The sequence below is a fragment of the Heptranchias perlo genome, chromosome 8 (genome assembly GCF_035084215.1).
Source record: "Heptranchias perlo isolate sHepPer1 chromosome 8, sHepPer1.hap1, whole genome shotgun sequence".
Classification (NCBI taxonomy): domain Eukaryota; kingdom Metazoa; phylum Chordata; class Chondrichthyes; order Hexanchiformes; family Hexanchidae; genus Heptranchias; species Heptranchias perlo.
The window spans coordinates 91,295,395-91,320,990 of NC_090332.1; the positions used below are offsets into that span (position 1 = coordinate 91,295,395).

Below are 25,596 nucleotides of genomic sequence, written 5' to 3' on the forward strand. Positions count from 1 at the left end.
CAGAGTCATCCCAGCTGCTGGTTCAAAGGACAAGTAAAATGGATGTATTGCCCCGAGCACAACCAACATTAACAGCGTCTCAGAACATGTCCAGGACTTTTCACAATCTGTGACTTTTTTCATTTTTTTGACCATAACTAATTCATGATTTTTTCAATATATTTTCATTTTAAATTATTCTGCAATAATCCCTAAACCAAAAATGCTTATTAGATTGGGCAGTTTAGTAAAATTCTGACAAGGAGCGAAATATTCTTCCTGGGACAAGTCTACTAAATGATCATTCTGGGCCATGTGAAGGTGTGGAACTTGTTAATATTGCATGTATTCAATTATTACACGTTAAAGATTCACAACAATTAGTTAAGTGTGCGGGCTCACATTAAATCCCATCATTTTACCATTCACCAGATGCAAGTAAGCATTTATACTTCAATTATATGCTGCTCAGATAATGCTGAAAAAAATGTTGCAACTAAAATAGTATTCACAAACAGTTAAATTAAAATTATTACAAATCTCTCCTATAAATCCAGACATCCCATGAAGTTTTTTTTTACTTGCAACTAACAAATCACAATCTAAACACTGACTTCTCTAAGGACACTGAGATGATGTAGGAATTTCCCAATTATTCTTTTGTCAAAACTCTCCTTTTCAAGCAACACAATGATTATTAAAGAGGAAGATCATCACCGCCCATCTCTCCACTTCCTAATGACAAGAATCCATTCGGGACACAGGATTATTGTTCAGTCGCTGCATTTCTTTGGGCGACTTGTGTCTTTATATTAACCTTTAAGCTGATGTTTCTTCTACTCGATTCTTTTAATCCTTTACCGCAGAGAGGGGAATATTGGGGATATTGGGGGAATATTGGGGATATTGGGGGAGATTGGGGAATATTGGGGGAATATTGGGGATATTTGGAATATTGGGGATATTGGGGGAATATTGGGGATATTGGGGGAATATTGGGGATATTGGGGGAATATTGGGGATATTTGGAATATTGGGGATATTGGGGGAATATTGGGGATATTGGGGGATATTGGGGGAATATTGGGGGAGATTGGGGAATATTGGGGGAGATTGGGGAATATTGGGGGAATATTGGGGATATTGGGGGAGATTGGGGATATTTGGAATATTGGGGGAGATTGGGGGATATTTGGGGAGATTGGGGAATATTGGGAATTGCAGTCAGTGGGACTCACGCACAAACTCAGCTTTTCTGACACCGTTTCCCTGTTTCGCCACTCCCGCCCCCGCCGCAAATAAAACCCGGGGACTCGGCGGGCGGAGACTGCGGCCTGAAGCCGGTGGATCAGGGACACGGCGAGGGCCCCCCCCCCGGGCCGGGCCGCCTGTCTCCCCCCCCCGGGCCGGGCCGCCTGTCTCCCCCCCCCGGGCCGGGCCGCCTGTCTCCCCCCCCCGGGCCGGGCCGCCTCCCCCGGCACAAACTGCGGCTCCACTTCCCCCCCGCACAACGCGCCGCCTCTGCGGCCGCTTCCGGCTTGGAGCACGGCGGCTGCAGAACATCGAAAACCCGGCCAGACCGGGGGGGATCACCCGCAACACAACCCGCCCAAACCCCCGGGCCAGACCCGCAACACAACCCCGGCCAGACCCGCAACACAACCCGCAACCCCCGGCCAGACCCGCAACACAACCCCGGCCAGACCGGGGGATCACCCGGTAACACAACCCGCCCAAACCCCGCAACCCATCCCCGGCATCACCCCGCAACACCGGGCGATCACTCGGCCGTTCCCCGCCCGCAGCCCGAGCCCGGGGAACCCGCTCGACAACGGACGGGAGGCGGCGACCCCCCCCCGGGGCCCTGTTGCTCCACAATCCGCCCATCCTTTCCCCGGTTAACACGGTGAGTTTGGGGCCGCCGTGATGCAGTAACCGACCTGCCGGCTCCGCTCCGGCCTCTCCTCCGCTCCGCTCCCCGGGCAAAGCTCAAGGGCTCCGGCACAGAATGAGAGCGAGTCTCCGACAGGGGGCGGGGCCCGGGCCGGGGGGCGGGGCCTGACACAGGGGGCGGAGCCTGGGGAGGGGAGGGGCGGAGCCTGGGGAGGGGAGGGGCGGGGCCCGGCGGAGGAATTCATCGACCTTCCCGGTGTGTGAGCGGCCGAATGCAGCACAACCTCGAGCAAACCAAGTGCATCCGCCGCCCCGAAATATTCCGCCCGAACCCAATCGAGGGAGGAGGGGGGAGGGGGGAGGGGGGAGGGAGGCCGGGGGCCGTCGGCCGGCCTCGGAAATATGTAAACTCCTCCATTCCCTCCCCCCCCGGGCCCGGTTGCTGCGCCTGCGCACTGTCGCCGTTTACCTTCCCAAGTGCCGAGCCCGTCACTTTCGCGCATGCGTAGTTCTCACACTGACTCTGGAACTTTGCCGCTTCCACGCTCCTCGCACGAGGGGGGCGGGCGGTCCGGTCACATGACACCGACAGTGCAGCCCGGCCCGGCGCCCGGCGCCCGGCCCGTGGTCACTCGGTGGCCGGAAAGTGGTGGTTGCGCGGAGCAGCTGCTTGTGGAATGGCGGGATAGGCCGGAGGGGCTGAATGGCCGCCGCTGACTTGTGATTTGCAAAGTTCAGATCCGCGACACGCACTGGATCCACAGCACCGTGTGATGAGCACCGAATGCCAAATATGGTCCGCGACACACGGCGCTTATAAACTCCAGGACCTGCCCCCGGGGCTCGCTTCTAAAACTGGCTTTTGGATCTTGCTCAAGTATAAATTTCACTTCTATAATTTTCTGGTGGTAAGTTATATTAAACATTGTGTAGATGGAAGTGGAGTTAAGGAACTAAAAAGCTGTTACATTGTTATAAACTCCCAAATAGTGAGAAGCAGATGGAGGAGTGAAGCTGTAGGCAAATTTCAGCAAAATATAATAATGGAGCAGAAACAGTAGGGGACTTCAATTGCCCCAAGACAGACTGGGGGAGAAAAAGTAAAAAGGACAAGGAAGATGAAGAATTCCTAAAATGTGCACAGGAGAACTTAATCAGTATGTTTCTAGCCCAACATGGAAGGAAAGAGTGCTGGATCTAGTTCTAGGCAGTGCAGTCTGTTTCAGTGGGAAAACAGCTTGGTAATAGTGATTGTAATACTAGGTTTAAAGTAGTTACAGAAAGGGACAAAAAAAAACCCAACAGTGAAAATACCCTGTTGAGATAGTTCGGGTACAAAAAAAAAAGCACGTTCCCCTAAGGAGGAAAGATAGGGCATTCAAAGCTAGAGCCTGCTGGGTGACATAGGAAATAGAGATTAAAATAAAACAGAAAAAGATTTATGACAAATGTCAGGTACAGAATACAGAAACTGCAGGGGGAAATTGAAAAAGGATATAAAGGCAAAGAGTATTTGAGGAAAGATTAGTGGGTAACATAAAAGGGAACCCAAAAATCTTTTATAAACCTATAAAAAGTAAAAAGATTGTTAAAGTAATGGTGGGGCCGATTAGGGACAAAAAAGGAAATAATCTTAGGGCGGCAGAGGGCAGGACTGAGGGAACCTGAACTATCTCTGCCTTGAAGGCCTACCATTGTTCGTTTCACTGAATGAGTACTTTGCATCTGTCTTCACAGGAGAAATGGATGAAATCAATGTTGCAATAGAGGAGGGGGGAGGAGAGATATTGGAGAGGATAAAATTAGATAGAAAGCAGGTGCTAAATGGCATCACTCAAAGTTAACAAGTCACCCGGTCCAGATGGGATGCATCCGAGGTTGCTGAGGGAAGCTCGGGTGGAGATAGCAGAAGCTCTGACCACAATCTTTCAATCCTCCTTGGATATGGGAGTGGTGCCAGAGGACTGGCGGATTGCAAATGTTACACCCCTGTTCAAAAAAGGAAGAGAATGATAAACCTGGTAATTACAGGCAGTCAGTCTAATATCAGTGGTGGGAAAACTACGAGAGACCATTGTCAAGGACAAAATTAAATTTCACTTGGAGAAGCATGGCTTAATAAAGGACAGCAGCATGGATTTGTTAAAGGCAAATTGAGTTCTTTGATGAAGTAACAGAGAGGGTTGATGAGGGTAGTGCAGTAGATGTATATATGGACTTTCAAAAGCCATTTGATAAAGTACCACATAACAGACTTATTCGGAAAATAGAAGCACATGGGATTAAAGGGACGGAGGTAACTTGGATACCTCTGGCTAAGGGATAGGAGGCAGAGAGTAGTGGTGAACAGATGTTTTTCTGACCAGAGAGAAGTATGCAGTGGGGTCCCCCAGGGGTTGGATTAGGACCATTGCTTGTCTTGTACATAAATGACCTGGAATTGGGTATTGGGAGTACAATTTTGAAGTTTGTAGATGATACAAAACTTGGCAACATAATAAATAGTGAGGATGATAGCAGCAGACTTCAGGAGGACATAGATGGACTGGTGAAATGGGCAGACACATGGCAGATACAATTTAATCCGGATAAGTGTGAAATAATGCACTTTGGGAGGAACAACATGGAGAAACTGTGTAATCTAAATGGTACTATTTTGAGGGGGGTGCAAGAACAGAGAGACCTGGGGGGCATATTCACAAATCTCTGAAGGTGGCAGGACAAGTTGATAAGGCAGTTAAGAAAACTAATGGGATACTTGACTTTGTAAATAGGGCCACTGAATACAAAAAAACAAGGAAGTTATGCTAAACCATCACAAATCACTGGTTAGGCCTCAGCTGGAGTATTGTGTACAATTTTGGGCACCGCACTTTAGGAAGGATGTCAAGACCTTGAAGAGGGTGCAGAGGAGATTTACCAGGATGATACCAGGGATGAGGGACTTCAATTATGTGGAGAGACTGGAGAAGCTGGGACTGTTCTCCTTACAGCAGAGAAGGTTAAGGGGAGATATTCAAAATAATGAGGGGTTTTGATAGAGCAAGTAGGGAGAAACATAGAAAATAGGAGCAGCAGTAGGCCATTCGGCCCTTCTAGCCTGCTCCGCCATTCAATATGATCGTGGATGATCCTCTATCTCAATACCATATTCCCGCTCTCTCCCCATACCCCTTGATGCCTTTTGTGTCTAGAAATCTGTCTAGCTCCTTCTTAAATATATTCAGTGACTTGGCCTCCACAGCCTTCTGTGGCAGAGAATTCCACAGGTTCACCACCCTCTGAGTGAAGAAATTTCTCCTCATCTCAGTCCTAAATGTCCTACCCCTTATCCTGAGACTGTGACCCCTCGTTCTGGACCCCTGAGCCAGGGGAAACATCCTCCCTGCATCCGGTCTGTCTAGCCCTGTCAGAATTTTATATGTTTCAATGAGATCCCTTCTCATTCTTCTAAACTCGAGTGAATACAGGCCGAGTCGACAAGTGGGTCAGTAACCAGAGGTCACAGATTTAAAATAATTGGCAAAAGAACTAGAGGGGAAACGAGGAGCAATTTTTCACACAGAGGGTTGTTAAGACCTGGATCTCACTCCCTGAAAGGGCGGTGGAATCAGATTCCACAGGAACTTTCAGAAGGCAATTGGACATGTACTTGAAGAGGACTAATTTGCAGGGTTATGGGGAAAACGCTGGGGTGTGGGACTAAATTGGACGGCTCTTTCAAAGAGCGGCACAGGCACAACGGGCTGAATGGCCGCCTTCTGTGGTGTAAGATTCTATGGAAAGGCAAGGACGATAAGAAGGAATAGTACACTGATAGGAGTCACAAAGGGTGTTTTTGGTGATTCTGACTAGAGCAGGGAAATTGGACTGAAGACTGGGAGTGAGGCGAGAAGTGGGCACAAAACTGGGCGACAATGACATATGTGAGGTCCTTAGAGTGGAAATCAAAGTTGGAGATAGGGTGGTAGTTGGACAGGACAGTGGGGTCAGGGTAGGCCTAATGAGGAGACTCTCCTTCTGTATTACACAATCTGCACCCTCTCAGCTGATTATCACATACGCAAGGCCTGATATAAGGGCCATGTTGTGAACAAACAAATTGCTTGTGCACAGGGTTCCATCTTCAATGTAAAATACTTCTACTGTGGTGAGCATTGCACAAACCTGCATAGTGTAACTACTGCATTAGAAGTTGATCAATAAGTAAGTCTGGGAACAAAAACCTCAGCAGAGGCAGGACACACAGATAAAGGAGGTCTGGGCATGTGTGCAGTTTGCCCACCTCAAACATTTCATTTGCAGCTGATTTGAGTATTACTCTGAAAAGCCCCAGTCACTCACTCACTAAAACTCCTTCAAGCCACCTTACGTCAGTTGAAGTATCAAAGCTGTCATGGTTCAGGATTCTTCGGCCATTTTTCCACAGAAAGGAGGCCAGCTATGAGTTACTTTAAAATGTTCATTAAATTAAAGCATATCTGAAAGGGATTCAATTCAGAGGAAATCAGGGCCGGCAGGTACATATTGAGGTTTCAGACAGGGTATCTGAAACCTGACATCCTAGGCACAATAATATATAATTTGACATTCCAGCAACAATTCACACATAAGAACATAAGAAATAGGAGCATAAGTAGGCCATTCGGCCCTTCGAGCCTGCTCCACCATTCAATCAGATCATGGCTAATCTTCAACCTCAACTCCACTTTCCCGCCTGATCCCCATATCCCTTCATTCCCCAAGAGTCCAGATATCTATCCATCACAGCCTTGAATATATTCAACGACTCAGCATCTACAGCTTTCTGGCGTAGAGAATTCCAAAGATTCACAACCCTTAATGAAGAAATTCCTCCTCATCTCAGTCTTAAATAGCCGACCCATTATCCTGAAACTATGCCCTCTAGTTCTCGACACTCCAGCCAGGGAAAACATCCTCTCAGCATCCACCCTGCTGTAACAACCCAATTCATTTGAACTCAGCAGGGGTCATCATCAGGTTAGGCTGGTGGACTCCACTCGGGGGTGGGGGTGGGGGTGGGGGGGGCGGTCAGTTTTATCTTCTCAAAGTTGACATCATGGTCAGGCTTTGAAGGAAAGAGACAGACACCAAGTGTCAGTCAAAGCGCAGACGGCTACAAAGGGGGTGAACTCCTGTCCTGGGCAATGGGGCAGGGAACCAGCCAATTTGAGGAACCCCTCACTTGCGGTCTCAGCCCACTAAAGGCACTGATATCATGGGATCTGCTCCTGACCCCGTGAACTTTGGTGAGATCAGTGCCAGGCACATTTCCGCACTTACAAGCAGACGCTCCATCTCGTGGATTTTCGGGACCATATATACTAACGCTAGTTATTGTAGTGAGAGCCTTGACTAAGATTAAGCCATTGTGTACAACAGGAACAAAGTATCTGGGTCAGCCTCATATCTGCAGGAAGATAAAATTCAAAGGGGAATGGAGAAACAGTAATAGCATGGAAAGGAAGGTGCAGCTGGGGCAGCATTACAGACAGTCTAACACCCCCCATCCTCCCAATGTATATCGAGATGGAGGAAGGGCAGGAATGAGAAATTTCTCCTGAAACTAAGCACCAACTAAACTATCCCAGAGCGGATTCAAGGTTCAACTAAAAACACCAGGATTAGTGCAATCCACCCCTTATTCCTGTGTGGTAATTCAGAAAGATTCGAGCAGTGTTGTGGGAAATGTCCCATCTTCTGGTGTAATAGTGCTGAGTGATATCCATCTGATCTCTGTAGGTATGGGTGAAAATGCTACAATTGGCCTTGTGCCCCTTTCCAATTTTGTGTTGTTGAAATTTCATCTATTTTTTCTCACACATGTGCCATCATACTTGGATTCAAAGTGTTTAGAATATACAGTATTCATAGTCCACACCGTATTCGGAGAGCAAGCTGGGGGAGCTGGAGTTCAAGAGATACCTGGCTTATCAACAGAGTGCAGCTGTGCTGTCGCTTCTGCATTGCCGTAAAACAAAAGTTACAGTATAATAACTACACGAGGTCCTGATATGATTCTGGGATATTAAGTTGTGAAAACCCTTACCTAACTTATGCTTGGCACTCCATGGATATTATTCCCATGTAGTGTGAAGCCAGATTTAAAAAGTGCTCAGGGTGACTGTTTTTTCATAATGTTTTGAAGTACTTACACACAGGCAGAAGGTGTGATTATGCAGCCTGTGGTATAACATAGGTGTTGCCAGATGTGAACTATACTCTGCAACAGTCTTTGAACAGTGTAACCGCAACAAAAACAGAAAAAGCTGTAAACACATAGCAGTCAGTATGTGTGGAGAGAGCAGACACATTTCGAGCTCATGTCATTTATCAGAACCAAAATATAATAGATGAACAAGCATATTATTGGAATCAAAGAAAAAGGGGACAGAAGGGAAGAGAGGAAGTGTCAGTAAAATGATTGTTGGATGATAGAATAGATTGTCCTCGTCAAGTAATGGAAAGAACCATTAAAAAAAACAAGATGTTAAAGAAACCAAGGGAATGTGAACTGCTAAGGCTGTAGGAGAGCTAATGGAATAGGAAAGAAAATTGGACAAATGGAGAGCAGAAAACCTGTGGATCAGGTCTAACTGTGTACTTAATTGCTCTGTTTTAATGTAAAGAATCTTACAACACCAGGTTATAGTCCAACAATTTTATTTGAAAATCACAAATTGTTGGACTATAACCTGGTGTTGTAAGATTCTTTACATTTGTCAACCCCAGTCCATCACCGGCATCTCCACATCATGGCTCTGTTTTAAGGCAGCTCTCAACATTTTTGGTTAAACAAGAAAAAATAAGCAGCTATATTTATTTACAGGTACACCATGATCAATTTGAGAAATTCTACTGGCAGGTCAAGTTAGAGTGATTCCCTTCCCCGTAACGAAAATACATCAGGAGCATAAATGTAACAAAGGATTTCATTTTAATTGTCACACAGCCAATAAAAGCTAGTTGAACAAATTACAAGTCACAACCACTAGTTTTGAAATAAAGATGAATCATGTTTCCATTATTTCACTAATGCCAACAAAATACCAGAAGCCGAGAGGAACACATAAACCAAATAAAGGCAGAACTTTCAACTTATTTAACATTTAAAGTTCCAGATGAATACCAGAACACAGCAGTGAATATGGAATTATCCAGGGGGGAAAAAACTGAAGGAAATCCTGAGCTTTAAATTCAGCTTGAACACAAGGAAACAGGTTGAGATGCAAACCATTTCTCCAGTAACTTTTATAGAATCAAAGAATGATACAGTCCAGAAGGAGGCCATTCAGCCCATCGTGCCTGTGCCAGCTCTTTGAAAGAGCTATCCAATTGGTCCCATTCTCCTGCTCTTTCCCAATAGTCCTGCAATTTTTCCTTTTCAAGTATTTATCAAATTCCCTTTTGAAAGTTACTATTGAATCTGCTTCCATCACCCTTTCGGGCAGTGCATTCCAGATCATTACAACTCATTGCGTAAAAAAAAATTATCCTCATCTCCCCTCTGGTTCTTTTGCCAATCACCTTAAATCTGTCCCCTCTAGTTACTGACCCTTGTACCACTGGAAATAGTTTCTCCTCATTTACTCTATCAAAACCCTTCATGATTTTGAACACCTCAACTAATTCTCCCCTTAACCTTCTCTGCTCTAAGGAGAACACCACCAGCTTCTCCAGTCTCTCCACATAACTGAAGTCCCTCATCCCTGGAACCATTCTCGTAAATTGCCTCTGGACCCTAATAACACAGCTAAAGTTTAGATTCTTACATTTAAATAAATCACATTGCAAACACTAAAAAGGAATTATAGCCACCTCATGATGCGAGCAGAATACATTTTATTCAGTTTCTGACCTACCTCATCTGTAGTTCATAAATCTGACTCCTGCTAGTGTGCTATTATGAATAGTTATGAATGTTACATTGTGCTTTTGAATGGTATCATAATAAGAGCTTTAATCTGGAAATGGACAAACTGATGGGGAGTTTCTTTCTAGAAGCTGGAATATTGGCAGGAAAGGTGCAATGTTTAATACTTTAGTACAATGTTTAATGATTTGTACTTAGTATCACAGCTAAACATTGCTTTTGCAAGTCAACTTATCACAGCTACACAAGTTCCACTTTTTATGGTTAAGCAGGGGATAAAGTTTAGGGATAAATTTTTGTTCAAAGCACTCAAATATTTTTTCTGGAAAAAATAATATCCCCACCAGAACATTCTTGCAGATTTGTAAAAATGTCAATTTTGTTGTTTGCTTGAAAACCCTTAGGAACATAGGAACAGGAGTAGGCCATTCAGCCCCTCGTGTCTGCTCCGCCATTTGATAAGATCATGGCTGATCTGTGATCTAACTCCATGTACCTGCCTTTGGCCCATATCCCTTAATACCTTTGGTTGCCAAAAAGCTATCTATCTCACATTTAAATTTAGCAATTGAGCTAGTATCAATTGCCGTTTGCGGAAGAGAGTTCCAAACTTCTACCACCCTTTGTGTGTAGAAATGTTTTCTAATCTCACTCCTGAAAGGTCTGGCTCTAATTTTTAGACTGTGCCCCCTACTCCTGGAATCCCCAACCAGCGGAAATAGTTTCTCTCTATCCACCCTATCCGTTCCCCTTAATATCTTATAAACTTCGATCAGATCACCCCTTAACCTTCAAAACTCTAGAGAATACAACCCCAATTTGTGTAATCTCTCCTCGTAACTTAACCCTTGAAGTCCAGGTATCATTCTAGTAAACCTGCGCTGCACTCCCTCCAAGGCCAATATGTCCTTCCGAAGGTGCGGTGCCCAGAACTGCTCACAGTACTCCAGGTGCGGTCTAACCAGGGTTTTGTATAGTCTATCCTTAATGAGCTGCACCAATAACATTAATAGTGGGACCTGTGCCCATCAATCCCAGAGCAGATTCATCGCAAACTGCAGGGGTCAAAACCTCAGACCAACCGACATCCACTCCGGAGGCACATGTCCCCGGAAAATCCAGCTATAGACTGGGATCCAGTGTCATTATTTTATTTCACAATGCACACAAGAGAGTAGAATTAATTATTTTTTTCAGGTTTGTTCCCTACAGTCCTGCAGGTGCAGATTCATCCTGGAATACGGTTCCACTCGCATCCCTCTGTTACCTCGCCCAAGAGGCCAATCTTCATGTGTAAGCCTACACAGCAATTGTCGGCAGAGTATTTAATCATGGAGGGCAGCAGAACAGTGCCCACTACGAGCCTTACCTGATATGTACATACCTGCACTTTCCAACAGCAATCACTCTGTAGTGATCACAAGCCCAACCAATGGCTGATTTTCCACCCTCCCTCACCGAGGGGCACTAGGACCAAATGAAGCATCCCAATAATTGTCACATGAGAGTACCACACTCAGCACAGGCTGGCATCAAGGAACCTTGTGGTGCCACACTGGGGAATGCCGTTACTCATTTTTAAAGTTTATTCCAGTAAATTCCAGCACAAAATCACCAGATTTTGAGATCATCGATTCAGTATGTACCTTAGGTTGGGACTTCCTTGTATCCTTCATCATCCACATCCCCTACCTCTTTCAAACCCCACTTCCTTCTACATCCGTCCCTGGATAAACTCTTCCCAAATCACCTGCAACTGCAGTTTCTAACTCCCAACTGTCTAGCCCTTGGCTCACCATTCAGCACAATACTTCAGCAGCCATCAATCTGCTTAACCGCTCCCTCATGTCCGGCTCTGATGCCGTTGCCCCAGCAAAACCTTTACTCTCTCACATTTTGGTCAATCCCCATGGTATGGTACTCATCTTCACTCCCTTATGTCCAAGGGGTGCATACTCGAGTGTATCTGGCGCACAACTGGTTTGTCCATCCGTCACTAAATCTGGCTGAACCATATCAAGTACTATTGGACTGCACTTCTCTTTGCCAAAACAGCACACTACTCCAGGATCATCCGAGAATGTAAAGATAAGCCCCAGCTTCTTTTCTTCACTACCAACTGTCTCCTTAAATCCTCCCCCCGCACCTCTACCTCCACCTCTCTCCTTAAATTCCCCCCCTGCACCTCCACCTCCAACTGTCTCCTTAAATCCTCCCCCCTGCACCTCTACCTCCACCTCCAACTGTCTCCTTAAATCCTCCCCCCTGCACCTCCACCTGTCTCCTTAAATCCTCCCCCCTGCACCTCCACCTCTCTCCTTAAATCCTCCCCCCTGCACCTCCCCCCTGCACCTCCACCTGTCTCCTTAAATCCTCCCCCCTGCACCTCTACCTCCACCTCCAACTGTCTCCTTAAATCCTCCCCCCTGCACCTCCATCTGTCTCCTTAAATCCTCCCCCCTGCACCTCCACCTCTCTCCTTAAATCCTCCCCCCTGCACCTCCATCTGTCTCCTTAAATCCTCCCCCCTGCACCTCCACCTCCAAGTGTTACAAGCTCACAGACTTCAATACCATTAAGACTGAGCCCACCCGTTCAGCTGCTTCCCCAGCCCACCAGGCCAAACTGCTCCCAGAGTCCTTCTGCCCGAGCCCTGCACCCGCATCTTTCTCTAGTTTCTCTCTTATCTCCCTTCATGCCCTCTCCGAATTAATCATGTCCGTGAGACCCACCTCTTGCTCCCTTGACCCTATTCCCACTAAACTGCTGAAAACCCAACTTCCTTTCCTGGCCCCCATGCTAGCTGATATTGTAAACAGTTGTCTGGAATTTCTTTCAGTTAAACATTGGGAAAACCAAAGGAGTTTCTTCTCTAAATCTCTCCACCTCCCTCTCCTCCTGTAAGACCTTCCTTAAAACCCATTCTTAGACCAAGATGTTGGTCACCTCTAACGTATCCACTTTTTGGAAAAATAAATACTGACTATTTGAACTTTTAATACTAACACAAAGACCGCATTCCAAACCATGAAACAAACCACATTGTTTTGTCATTTGCTGTAATTACCAGTAACAGAAACAATTCTATTTTTATTTGACCATTAGCGGGAAAAAAGACTAAATTTAGAGTTATGGTGAGTCAGTAAATGGAATGTTTTGTATTTGCCAAATGGTGCCTTACTTAAAACAAATGAGTGGTGTTTTTGGCACAAGATGCACTTTTCTCTTCAGGCAGATAAATATTTTGTCTGGGTTACAATCAAAAATTTTCTTTGCCGACTCACCCACTTTCATCTTTACATTCTTTTGTTAATACTACTGTTCGTATTTTTTAAACTTACTGCTTTGTGAAAAGGGTTTAAATCTTTTTTGTTAAAGTTCTATATTTAAATACCAGCTTTCATGAAGTAGAGCTGCCTGTCCTTTGGAGAATGGTGATATCGCCATCTGAAAGAATTCACGACAGACTGTTAGAGCGGCTTTAGAAACTGTCCAGCCAAAGAAAGTTCAGCTGCTTCTATCCTTTGAGCAATGTTAAGAGTAGTTTAAAATCAACAATCCGATAGTTTTAATTAGAGTTAAACAAGAGCAACCGTTCCTTTTCTCAGTATCATCTGCTTTCTGCTTTCATCCTCTGACGCACTTCTTTCCTCAAACTGGATGGATGGATCTGTCAATTCTACTCTGTAACCAGACAGGAGATTCATTTTAGAGAATAGCGCTGCTTCTGAACAGTTTTAGTTCCCCACAAGTTTTTTCACTTAAATTTTTTTTTTAAAAACTGAATTTAAATTCTCAAACTGCCGTGGTGGGATTTTAACTCTCATTCTTTAGATTATTGCTGCAGATTGCTGGATTACTTGTCTAGCAACATAACCACGAAACACTCATACTCATCAAATTGTCGCCAGAGCATTTCCAGCACTGGCTTCTCTTCCGGGCCCTGCAGTTTCCTCTGGAGTCCTCCAAGGATCTATCCTTGGGACCCACCTCTTCCCCATCAACATGCTTGGTATCATCCTCAGACATGGGGTCAGGTTCCACATACATACTGATGACCCCCAGCTCCACCACCTCGTTTGATCCTTTCATTACCTCTGCTGACCAACATCTAGTCCTGGATGTAGTGCAAATTCCTCCAGCGAAACATTGGGAAAGCCAAAGTCATCATCATCAGTCTCCGCCACAAACTCTGTATCCTTGCTACCAATTCCATTCCCCCAACCCCCCCGGCCACAGTCTTAGGTGGAAACAGACTCTTTGCAATCTCGACATCCTATTCAACCATGGGCTGAGATCCTGACCCCATATCTTTTTCATCAGAAAGAGCACCTCCTTCCATCTCTAACATTGCCCACGTCCATCTCTGCCTCAGCCCATCTGCTGCTGAAACCTTCATCCATGTCTTTTTTTTAACCTCCAGACTCGACTATTCCAATGTTCTCCTGGCCACTTACCCCATCCTCCACCCTCCATAAATTTCAATCAATCCAAAACTCTGCTGCCCATATTCTATCCCACTCACCCATCACTCCTGTCCCTGCTGACTTACAATGGCTCCCAGTCCCCCAACACCTCCAATTCAAAATTGTCATCCTTGTTTTTAAATCCCTTTGTAGCCTCATCCCTCCCGATCTCTAGCCCTACAACCTTCCTAAAATCTCATTTTCGCTGACTCTGGCCTCTTGTGCATTCTCTCTCCCTTCGCCCCACCTTTGGCAGTCATGTCTTCAGCCATCTAGGCCCTTTGTGCAATTCCTTCCCTAAACCCCTCCGCCTCTCCTCCTTTAAGACATTCCTTAGAATTCACCTTTTCAACCAAGCCTTTGATCACCTTCTTTGGTTCGGTGTTCATTTTTTCCTTACGTCTGTGAAGCTCCATCAGATCTTGTTTTCTACATTAACACTGTATATATAAATGCAACTTGTTGTTGAAAAAAAAATCAAGAAACCCATGAGCTTTTTGCACTTAGTTTTGGGGGTGAGGGGAAAGGGGTTTGAGGAACCAATTAGTCACGGAGAAGAGGGAAAGACAGCCTCTTTTTTTAATATAGTTTTGTCACGTTGAAGTGACATCAGAAGTTAATGGACTTTAAACAGTCAGGAGTGTGATGGAATACTCTCCCCTTGCCTGGATGAGTGCAGCTCCAACAACACTCAAGAAGTTCGACACCATCCAGGACAAAGCAGCCTGCTTGATTGGCACCCCATCTACCACCCTAAACATTCACTCCCTTCACCACCGGCGCACAGTGGCTGCAGTGTGGACCATCCACAGGATGCACTGCAGCAACTCGCCAAGGCTTCTTCGACAGCACCTCCCAAACCCGCGACCTCTACCACCTGGAAGGACAAGAGCAGCAGGCACATGGGAACACCACCACCTGCACGTTCCCCTCCAAGTCACACACCATCCCGACTTGGAAATTTATCGCCGTTCCTTCATCGTCACAGGGTCAAAATCCTGGAACTCCCTTCCTAACAGCACTGTGGGAGAACTTTCACCACACGGAATGCAGCGGTTCAAGAAGGCAGCCTTACCAGCGACGCCCACATCCCTGCAATCTCACCCTGGGAGGCACATCGTGTAGAAATTTGAAAGGATGACACTGATGAAGTAGGGGCTGTTGTGAGGCTATTGTTTGTATAGAGTTTCTCTCCCTAGCTGGCCATGTTACACCTGACTTCAGAATTAGGGTGCCAAAAGTTAAAACTGTTTTACTTCTGTTCCTTTGATAGGTACAAATTCAACACTAAACAAAATTCAAAAAATGTTCTGAAAATTAAAAATGACACGATATTTAGAGAAACAAAAGGAGGAAAGGAGAAAAAGGTCAGGTTGCATCATAGATGAAAGATTCTACCTGTTAACTGTGTGTATGGATTGAGAGCTTGTAACTTCAGTACAATAACTTAGGGCAAGGATGCCCGAATAGCAGTAATCTCTGTATACTTGATCCAGATGTAGCCTAGCTTAAATTTATTTTTCTTGAAGCATGAAAAGACTACAAGCAACATAGTTTCCACAACAAACTTAATGTTCTGTCACTTGTTCCACGAGAAGCAACGTGTACCCGTGATCATTTAGTGAAGAGCTATAGGTTGGCCCCAAGCCATTTATGTCAGTAACTACAACAGAAGTGTAATTAAAAGATTTACCTGAGGAAGGAGGAAGCCTCCGAAAGCTTGTGAATTTAAAATAAAATTGCTGGACTATAACTTGGTGTTGTAAAATTGTTTACAATAATTAAAAGAGCATGGTCTTCATGAAAAAGTGGCAAATCATTTGTATTTGCTTGCACACACATGATGTAAATGACATTAAAACACAAATGTATCACTTTCATGATTAATTAATTCTTATCTACAAATTAAGCACAAAAGTAATTGAAATGTAATAAGTTGGGGCGGGAATACTCATTAATTCAAGTGCATGTGTTTGTCAACCAGTGTTTTACTTCAGAAAATTGATGAGGTGAACATTGTCAGAGTTGTCCTATTAATGTCTCAGCAATGTAGCAGGATTATAAATAGATAAAAAACCATTAGTAAAATTCACCTCACATTGTTTAACTGACACTATTTTAAACATCACTATACCAATTAAAGTTATTCAAAAATAACAAAAAGGAATGTCAAACATTCAGTTCAACAGAAAATGCTGGAGAAATGACACAGTAAGCACATGTAAAGAAAACTCGACAGGTTAAAGTTTTGGGTGAGTGCCTTTCATCAAAATTCATGATTGTTTTATTTCAGATGTCCAGTATTTGCATTGTTTTTTCTTTTTATTGATATAGGTTACTCAATGAAGCAATAGAATACTTCTAAGGATTTTATAAATTCTTACTTCCCTTCAAATCTGTAAAGTTGTACATACAATACCTATTTATAACAAAAAGTTACCACAATAAGAGAGAGCTCCACTTGTCTTGTGGTACGTATTGCTCCATAAGCCTTATGTAACAAGAACTGTTAATCCTCCTGTGTGAATAGTTATGCACCAGGGCACTGGAGCATACTGCCATAAAACTGGTCCAAAAGAAACAATAAAAACATTACCATGAAATTGAAACAATTCTAAGCAATAGTGAATGTGAAGAAATTATTAAAATGTTGAGCTACTTAAGGAGTTTCAAAATAATTTTAAACCACTTTTTTTCTCGTGTAGTTTGGTAGATCAGACCAGTTCCTCATCAGATTATGATCCTGAAATCACAATGAGGTATCCATAATATGTTGTAATAGAGTATCGGATATACCTTTGTCACACCTGTGGTTCAATAGTTCTTTGATGCTCTGTATATCTTGAACATTGAAAACATACTTTCAAATCTGGACTCTTTCTGCCCTTTGACCCCACATGTGCCTCACGACCACGGAACCACTGACATCAGGAATTCACTGTGGGTCAAATCCACCTGAAAATCTACTGCAGTCTGGCACTAAACCACCCTAATCGGGCTGAATATTCTTAAATCATGTGTTCATGTTTAACTACTGTAGACTTTTTAATAGTCTATTATTAGACTTAGAAGTAATCCCTTTTGACGTATAGTAATCTCACTTTCCACCCATCCTCCTCCCTTTAAGTGATGTGGAGAAGTCAAAGGGTGGGTTTTTTTTTAAAAAGAAAATCTCTCTGCCTTGTGCACACGGGCCTGGGTTCCATGTCAATTGAATAGCCTACTCTTTTGTCCTAGTCATTTAATTGATAGAGAAAGCAGTGCTCTTGTGCTCGCTGTGGTAGGATTAATCTGGGATTGAATTATTTAGTGGTAGAGCGCTGTAGACTCGAGTTCATTTACAGGGACTAGACCTTTAATGCCAGGTTGAATGCCCGACAGTTTGTTTTGGAAAAGTGCTGGAAGCTGAAGCAAGCCAGGGAACCGTGGTCCATTTCATTCTGGTGTCAAATCAGGCCTCATCACCCAATTCAGACTGCATTTACACGATAACTATAGTATCAGTGCAGTAGGAAGGTAAACACGCTTTAATCCAGTGTCACAGCCCAACTTGATGATGGAACGAAGCAAAGGGAGACGCCGCATAAGAGGGAGTCTCTATCTGCTCTACTAAGTTTGGGCCATAACACGCCAAATTTAGTGTTCATGTGAAGTGCTTTCGACTTCACTCTGATGCTAAACGTGAGAGTGAATGTGCCATTGGAAAGCCTCTGGTGTACTAAATAAGCTAAATATGTTCTTTGGAACATAACTCAGCTTCTTGTAGGATCTGACCCATTTATTGTGTGCTATGTGGAAAAACTTTTTGAGGTCGTTATTCTGGTGTAGGTACAGATAAACTTCAAATAATGGCCCTACACTGCTCTGCTCAACACACTAATGGTGAGACATGCAGTGCACTATTTGGAGAGGTGATACACTCAGATTAGGTAGCTCACATTACAGCACAAAGTAAACTCAATTGTGGAAACTACTTTTCAATAAAACTTTGTCTTCCTGCCCCTTGATGTTGACAGGAAACAGATTTACTATAAAACCTGTTATCCTGTTAATGGATGTAAATAAACTGATCAACTTCAAAGGCAATTGTATCATGCAGCATTTTTACTTTGATTGTAGGTAGGAAATCCAGCTTAACTTCTAAAAACAAAGCCCCCAAAATAGAAATTATTGTATAAAGCGAAAAAAAAATATTGAATCAAGAAACCTAGAACTCCTGGAACTGCACGGCCAATTGTAGCACAGGTGTGACATTCAATAGCAAAATATGTTCCAGGGTCAAAACCATGACTAAATAAACGCAGCATGATTGATAAGGAAAGATAAGTAAATTAGAACTCCTGTTTCTGAATTATATCCAGTGACCCCTAAAAGTTTAACATAACTTCTCTGCTTTTCAATTCTGTCCCTCTGGAAATGAACCCCTGTGCTTGGTTTGCTTTTTTTTTTAAATGGCTTTATTAATCTGTGTTGTTACTTTTAGTGATTTGTGTATCTGTACCCCCAAATCCCTCTGCTCCTCTATTCCATTTAGATTCTTACTTTACAAGGAGTATGTGGCCTCCTTATTCTTCCTACCAAAATGTATCTCAAAACTTATCTATTTGGAAATTCATTTGCCAATTACACACCCATTCTGCAGGTTTATTAATCTCTTCCTGTATTTTGTCACAGTCCTCCTCAGTATTAACTATACCCCAATTTGGTGTCATCTACAAATTTTGAAATTGTACTTCTGATTCCCAAGTCCAAATCATTGATGTAAATGGTGAACAACAGTGGTCCCAGCACCGATCCCTGTGGAACACCATTTCCCACCTTTTGCCAGTCTGAGTAACTACCTTTAACCCCTACTCTCTGTTTTCTGTTTTGTAGCCAGCTTGCTATTCATTCTGCTACCTGTCCCCTGACTCCACACACTTTGACCGTAGTCATGAGTCTACAATGCGGCACCTTATCGAAGGCATTTTGGAAATCCAAATATATTACATCTACTGCATTACCCTTGTCTACCCTTTCTGTTACTTCAAAGAATTCAATAAGGTCAGTCAAGCATAACCTTCCCTTTTGAAATTTGTGCTGATTATTCTTTATTATATTTTCAGTTTCTAGATGTTTTTCTATTACATCTTTGAGTAAAGATTCCATTATCTTTCCTACCACCAACGTTAAGCTAACTGGTCTATAGTTCACTGGACTTGTTCTATCTCCCTTTTTAAATATAGGAATCACATCAGCTGTCTGCCACTCCGCTGGCACTATTCCCTTTTCTAATGTTGGGTGAGGAATGAATCCAACCAAACTGCAAGTGTAACAAGAATTGACAAAGTTGATCCAGGTTCAAATATCAGGGGACACAAGTTAAAAATTAGTAAGTTAGGATTAAGAAGGGAAGCCAGGTGAAACGTTTTCTTGCACAATGGGTAAAAGGCTTGTGCAACAAATTACTGGGGAAAGCAACCAGTATAACTATAGGGTTCAAGAGGTTGTTAGATTTATTTTTGGGAAGAAAAGTAATTGAAAGATAGGATAAGGTGTGTAGTTGTCAATCAAAAGGGGACAGGTTTAAGATCCATTTTCTGCTCCTAAAAACTCTAAAATAAAAATGTATTGATTCATTGCCTTCAAGAAAAAAAACTGGAAAGAATGAATAATCACAAATTGACCACCTGTGGCTGCAGAAGCATTTTTGTAGTAAACATGTTGAAGCGATTTATTTAACAAGAGCATTTGCTGAGTTGTTGATTTCACAGGATTTTCTTAATAGACAGGACCAGATAAAGGGAACATTCTGCTTGATAGAATGCGTCTGCTGCCACTTCGCTGGGAAGTTCTGTATTTTCTTCAGAATGCATTGTGAACCACACCATACCTTCTCCACTGATACCCATTACGGAGATCTTTCAGAATTATGTGCGACAGCTAGAATAGACCGTAGTTTAGCCATCTTCACTCAGTTGTTATTTCTTTTTCTGCCTCACCAAAGAATGTATTTTCCTTTTGTTTATTCTCACTAGTTGTGACCATTTTCATCTGTTCCCAATTCCATTCCCATGGTCTGAAGTTCATCAACAGTTGTACACACATTATTGCTGCTATTCCTACGTCACAACAGCTGCTTCAACTTCACTGCTACTATAGTGGCACTTAACAAAAGAAACATTTCCTCCAGCATATTCCTCACCCAGTGTCAGACTGTAACCTATAGTAGTAGTGAAGGCATTTCACAGAAGTGTAATCAGACAAAAAGGAGATGATATTAGAAGGAATGACCAAAGGCTTGGTCAAAGAGTTAGATTTTAAGGAGAGTTTTAAAGGAGGAGAGAGGAGGAGGGGCAGAGAGCTGTAGGGAGGAAATTCCAGAATTTAGGGCCCAAACGGCAGAAGGCCCTGCTGCGGATGGTGGGGTGGAGGGAATGGGGAACGCAGAGTTCTCGAAAGGTTGTAGGGTTGGAGGAGGTCACCATCTTAGGGAGGGGCGAGGCCATGGAGGGATTTGAACACAAGGATGAGAATTTAAATTTGAGGAGTTGTTTGATTAGCCATAGAAGCCTTAAATTGACTGAAAACTTTCATTAATGATGAATAATCCCACATTTCCCACCAACCTATCTTAAAATAGCATCCATGCAGTGCGGATATATTTCATGTTTCCTATTCCCATGTATATTACCATATATTTATTTACATTAAAATCATTCTAACATTCTTTAGGTTATCTGCTTAATTGGTTCCGATCCCGTGTAGTGCCATTAATTTCCTTTTCCATCTGGGCACATTGCTTGATGTTACCAGCAAATGTTATAGTACTAGAAGCACTTCCCTCCATGTTATTAACAGCCGAGCAGCAGGGATCCCAGAACGGAGCACTGCACAACTCTACTAACCAAAGGCGCTGCCAATCCAGAAAAAAAGATTCCCATTTATCATTACTTTCTGCTTTCTATTGCCAAGTCAGTTCACAGTCTAACTAATTTACTATTACTCCATAAGTCCAAAAAGTCATACATGTAGGAGTTTATCAAATGCCTTTTGAAAATAAATTAAGTGCTTTTTATCCACTGGACAAGTAGATTTCCACAAACTTTGTTACCTCCTCAAAGAATTCCAGTAGATTTGTGAGGCGTGACCTATTGCTTCTAAAACCAGGCTGATGACTCCTTACGGACTGTGCTTCTTCAATGAGCATGGATAGTATCCTGTAAAGTGATTTCAAACACCTACTAAGGTTAGATTAACTGGTTTATAATTTCCCAATACATGTCTTATTAATTTTTTGTATATCAGGATAACATTTTTAATCCTCAGGTACAGCCCCTGTATTTTTGGAGCTCCTAAAATTATTAAAGCACATTTATTTCCTCCCTCATCTGTTCTGGCTCAACAACTAAGCGCAAATTGGTAATTGCCCGATGAGGAAATCATGTAAACAAACCCACAACCGATCACACCATGACACAGTGCATTTATGACAACTCAAAGCAGAACAATCAAAAAAGCATAGTAGCCCTGTGATGGCTAATTTGATCCCACGGCAGAAGTGTGCTATTGAAGGATTAACAAACTTGTTTAGTTAAATTTAAATATTAGCAGACAGATATTAAGGGAAGGTTTACAGATATGATTTTTGTGAGCGTTTCATGTGTGAGCCTCTCTTGAAAAACTTGAACAAGAAACAAAAAGAAAAAATGGCTATTTGAAATAAAAAGAAACTGAAAATCTGAAATAAAAACAAAATGTGAAAAATACAGGTCGTTAAGCATCTGTAGAACGAAAGCAGGTTAATATTTTCAGGGAGAAGTGATGGTTGAAGAGCTCAGCATCATGCCAAGCTTGCTTTATTTCTCGATAAATTTTTGTGGTCCCTTCTTCTTGCTCAGGTTTATTTCCACACATGGCTCACCTGACAGAACACTCAAGGATCACTATTTATTTAGCCTTGACAAAGACGGTCAGTGAGCTATTTAATCATGTGGGGTATCACAACAATGCTCAACATCTGCAGAACGGCGATCAGAGGTAGGAATTCTAGCTGACTGCTCCCAATCAACTAAATCAGGTCAGACCCAAGAGACAGGAATCAAATCTGGGATCCTCCCGATGTGTATGGCTCAGCAATTCACTGGATAAACTGTCAGCCATTGGGGAGCTCAACTGTTCCAGCGTTTAATATTACTGCATTAATGATGCATTTAATCTTTGACACTGCAATATCCTCACTGAGGATTGCTGTTTCAATTCAATTTGTAATATATATTATTAATTTTGCTAGTAACCTGCAAAGCCCCACAACTTTTAGTTTTAAAATCAACAGTACTTCTCAAAGTAGGTAACTCCTGCAAAAATGATGAATTTTTTTTTTCCAATGCTAAAAAGAAAAGGTAAATAACAACCTTTTATCCCTGTGCTTTTGCTCCTCATGGCCTTATACAGCAGCTACACTGCCAGTGACTCATTTTACTTTTTTGTTTGAAGAGGTGGATCTGATTTACAGATTTCTTGTGTAATCTGTCTAAGGAAGACAATGAGCTATGGAAGAATTTCACTTTTGTGAAAACAAGGTGGTCCTGTAAACCATTTTTTGAATACTTATAACAATATTATTTTTAAGTGAATATCAGTTTCCAATGTAACAGTGACTGCTTTGCACAACATTTGTGATGGCCACTCTTGAATCAAAGATTGAGTAGAACCATAGAAAAGATACAGCACAGAAGGGGGCCATTCGGCCCATCGTGTCCGCGCCGGCTCGAAGAACAACCAGGTGCCCATTCTAATCCCACCTTCCAGCACCTGGTCCGTAGCCCTGCAGTTTACAGCACTTTAGGTGCAGGTCCAGGTACTTTTCAAAAGAGTTGAGGGTCCCTGCCTTTACCACCAATTCGGGCAGCGAATTCCATACACCCACCACCCTCTGGGTAAAAAAGTTTTTCCTCATGTCCCCTCTAATCCTACCGCCAATCAGCTTAAATCTATGTCCTCTAGTTCTTGGACTCTCCGCTAGGGGAAACAGGTACTTCCTGTCGACTCTATCTGGGCCCCTCATAATTTTGTACACCTCAGTCAAGTCTCCCCTTAGCCTCCTCTGCTCCAAGAAAAGGGGTGGGAAAGTCGTAAAATTTTAATTTTATTCCCCACAAGCTGGTAGTTATGAGGCAGATGTTTCCGTGTGGAGTTTTGATGGATTTGACCCGACAGGAGTAAAGAAAATCAGGGTCTCCAATATACTCATTTTTGCATATTCAAATTTTTTGCTGCTTTGTAGCCACTTCCAAAATAAATCGGAACAGGTAAATGTTTTGTAGTCGTGTTATGAGATACAATACTTTATATTCAGTTAAATGACTTCACTCCAAATATCAGATCATTAGATCTCCAGGTATCTCTGCACTTCAGAATATAACAAATCCCATCCATTTGTTATTATCATGGCACAAACATTCATGTACTATTTTCTGAAGGCTCTTGGCTTAGATCTGAATTTAAGAGAACTACTTATTATTTAAGGTCAGGAAGAAAAGGAACTGTAAAATGTTCTTAATTCAACTTGATTCCATACTAAAGCTGGAAACTTTGTGGTCTGTATGACTCTATATTAAATGACACAGTGCATTTACATAGTATATCTATAACCTAAAAGTTAAATGCCATAAAATTGTAGATTATTAATCTAATTATGAAATGGTTATTTAAGTTGATTCATGATAAGCAATGCAAATAAAGGATTACTGTATTTTGTATGCATTTATTCAGATCATATAAATGGTTGAGTAACTGAAATACTGTATATACAGGGTATTGAAAATTATATATTCTCATCACAAAACAATCGTCCTTCATTATTGTGCCACTGTCATGAAAGGCGTCTTGTATTTTTGTACCAGTAATATCAAGTGCTTCTTGTAAGCTTCAATCTACAGCTTCATGGGTTTCATCAACTCACATGACACTGGGTTTGTGGGGGTGGGGGTGAGGGAGGAAAGTGATTTTTGGACTTGGGCCAACATCAAGCATCCCTGCGTAGGTCACAGCTTGAACTCGATGCAGAGTAAATCAACATGCATTAATCCCACCTCAGGGGACTACCCTCTTCCACACCACGGTCATATTTTTCAAATCCTTGTAGCCTTTCTGAGTGAGACAATCCAATTCATGTCAATTTTGTCAACGAATGTGCACAAGGAAATGGATTGAGGCTATCCAAACCAATTTCACTTCAGACCCTTTGCAACAGGTAAGGAAAAGAAAACTTGCATTTTAATCTGAATGCAGAGTCAGGTTCTAAACAAGATCCCCAGCCTGTGTGTTTTTTCAAAAAAGGATGTAGGAGAAAAATATCAAATTAAAAACCGAATCCTGAACACACAATTTATTACAAAAAACCAACAGATGGTGAAGTGGGAATTAGTGATGCGTCCCCTGTTAGTTTTGGGCCTGTGTGTAGATCTAAGGCTGTTGCTAAGTAAACTCAGAATCACACTGCACTTCCAACCACTCTATGACCACTGCAGATAATGCATACATTACATAATTCACTTGGATATTTAGTGCTCCAGCTGGTTATTGACATCACCATCTGTATAGCTTCATTATCCTCCTCGACATCAGCTGGTGTAACTTAGTGCACTGATGCTCTCTTCAATTTCGGTTAGTTTTTTCAGCAGTTGGTTCACTTTGCTCTCATTTAACTCCAAGCAGAGAAATTCCGATTCCTAAGACACATAAAACAGAACTCTTCAAACTCAAATAAAAACAAACAGTTTGTAAAAATTAGTTTTTGAAACAGAAGCATCACTCGAGGTTTATTCCCTTTACTTCTTTTAACATTGAGGCGGCAATTTATGCCAGTCACACATGGCACAAGCTTTCTCATACCTCTCCCAAGCAGCCATTCTTGTGAGCTTGGACTGTCGCAGGCAAATCTAATTCTGCCTACACCCAATAACGACGCACACATATTTCCATTAGGATCACTGGATAGTGATAAGTAGCACAAACCCTGGACACGTTTTCTCTCCCTCGCCTGGAGACTGAAGATGCCACTTGGCCACTTTTTCCTACAAACCCAGCCTGCTTTTATGAAATTGTCACTCTGTTGAAGGCTACACTTTTTAAAAAAAAATGCGACCGCTATATTGCCAATTGAAGTTGTCAACCAGCAAAAACTAGGTGAGCCAGTAACAAGATGACAACTCTACTGACACAGAGGCAAAGTGGACTGTCCTCACCACCACACTGGCAGAGATTGCAGAACAAGAATTAAAGCTGGAAACCTGGTTTGTAAGGTTGCATTAAATGACAGTGCATTTACAAAGTGAGCAATGGAAGAAAACTGAAGAATTACTGAACAACTTGCACATATAA

General features: G+C 42.7%; 2 protein-coding genes and 1 long non-coding RNA gene across 8 annotated transcripts in view; 1 reads left to right on the forward strand and 2 right to left on the reverse strand.

Moving 5' to 3' along the window:
• The window catches only part of b3gnt2b (UDP-GlcNAc:betaGal beta-1,3-N-acetylglucosaminyltransferase 2b), a 44,104-nt gene extending 42,095 nt beyond the window's left edge, over window positions 1-2,009 (reverse strand). For both annotated transcript variants that reach the window (XM_067989533.1, XM_067989532.1), the window contains exon 1: window positions 1,920-2,009. The gene's annotated coding sequence lies outside the window, so the exon portion shown is untranslated. The remainder of the gene's footprint in view (window positions 1-1,919) is intronic.
• Window positions 2,010-2,436: 427 nt separating this feature from the next.
• On the forward strand, window positions 2,437-24,061 carry LOC137324814 (uncharacterized). Its single transcript, XR_010963726.1, has 3 exons — window positions 2,437-2,780; window positions 19,108-19,275; window positions 22,113-24,061. It is a non-coding gene; the product is annotated as an uncharacterized lncRNA (long non-coding RNA).
• The window catches only part of commd1 (copper metabolism (Murr1) domain containing 1), a 130,151-nt gene continuing 128,516 nt past the window's right edge, over window positions 23,962-25,596 (reverse strand). For 2 of the 5 annotated variants that reach the window (XM_067989534.1, XM_067989537.1), the window contains one exon: window positions 24,825-24,944. In XM_067989534.1, coding sequence (XP_067845635.1) covers window positions 24,917-24,944 — 28 coding nt within the window. In that variant the 3' untranslated portion in view covers window positions 24,825-24,916. Of the gene's footprint in view, window positions 24,945-25,596 lie in introns of all 5 variants that reach the window. The other 3 variants (XM_067989538.1, XM_067989536.1, XM_067989535.1) reach the window with 2 other exon arrangements.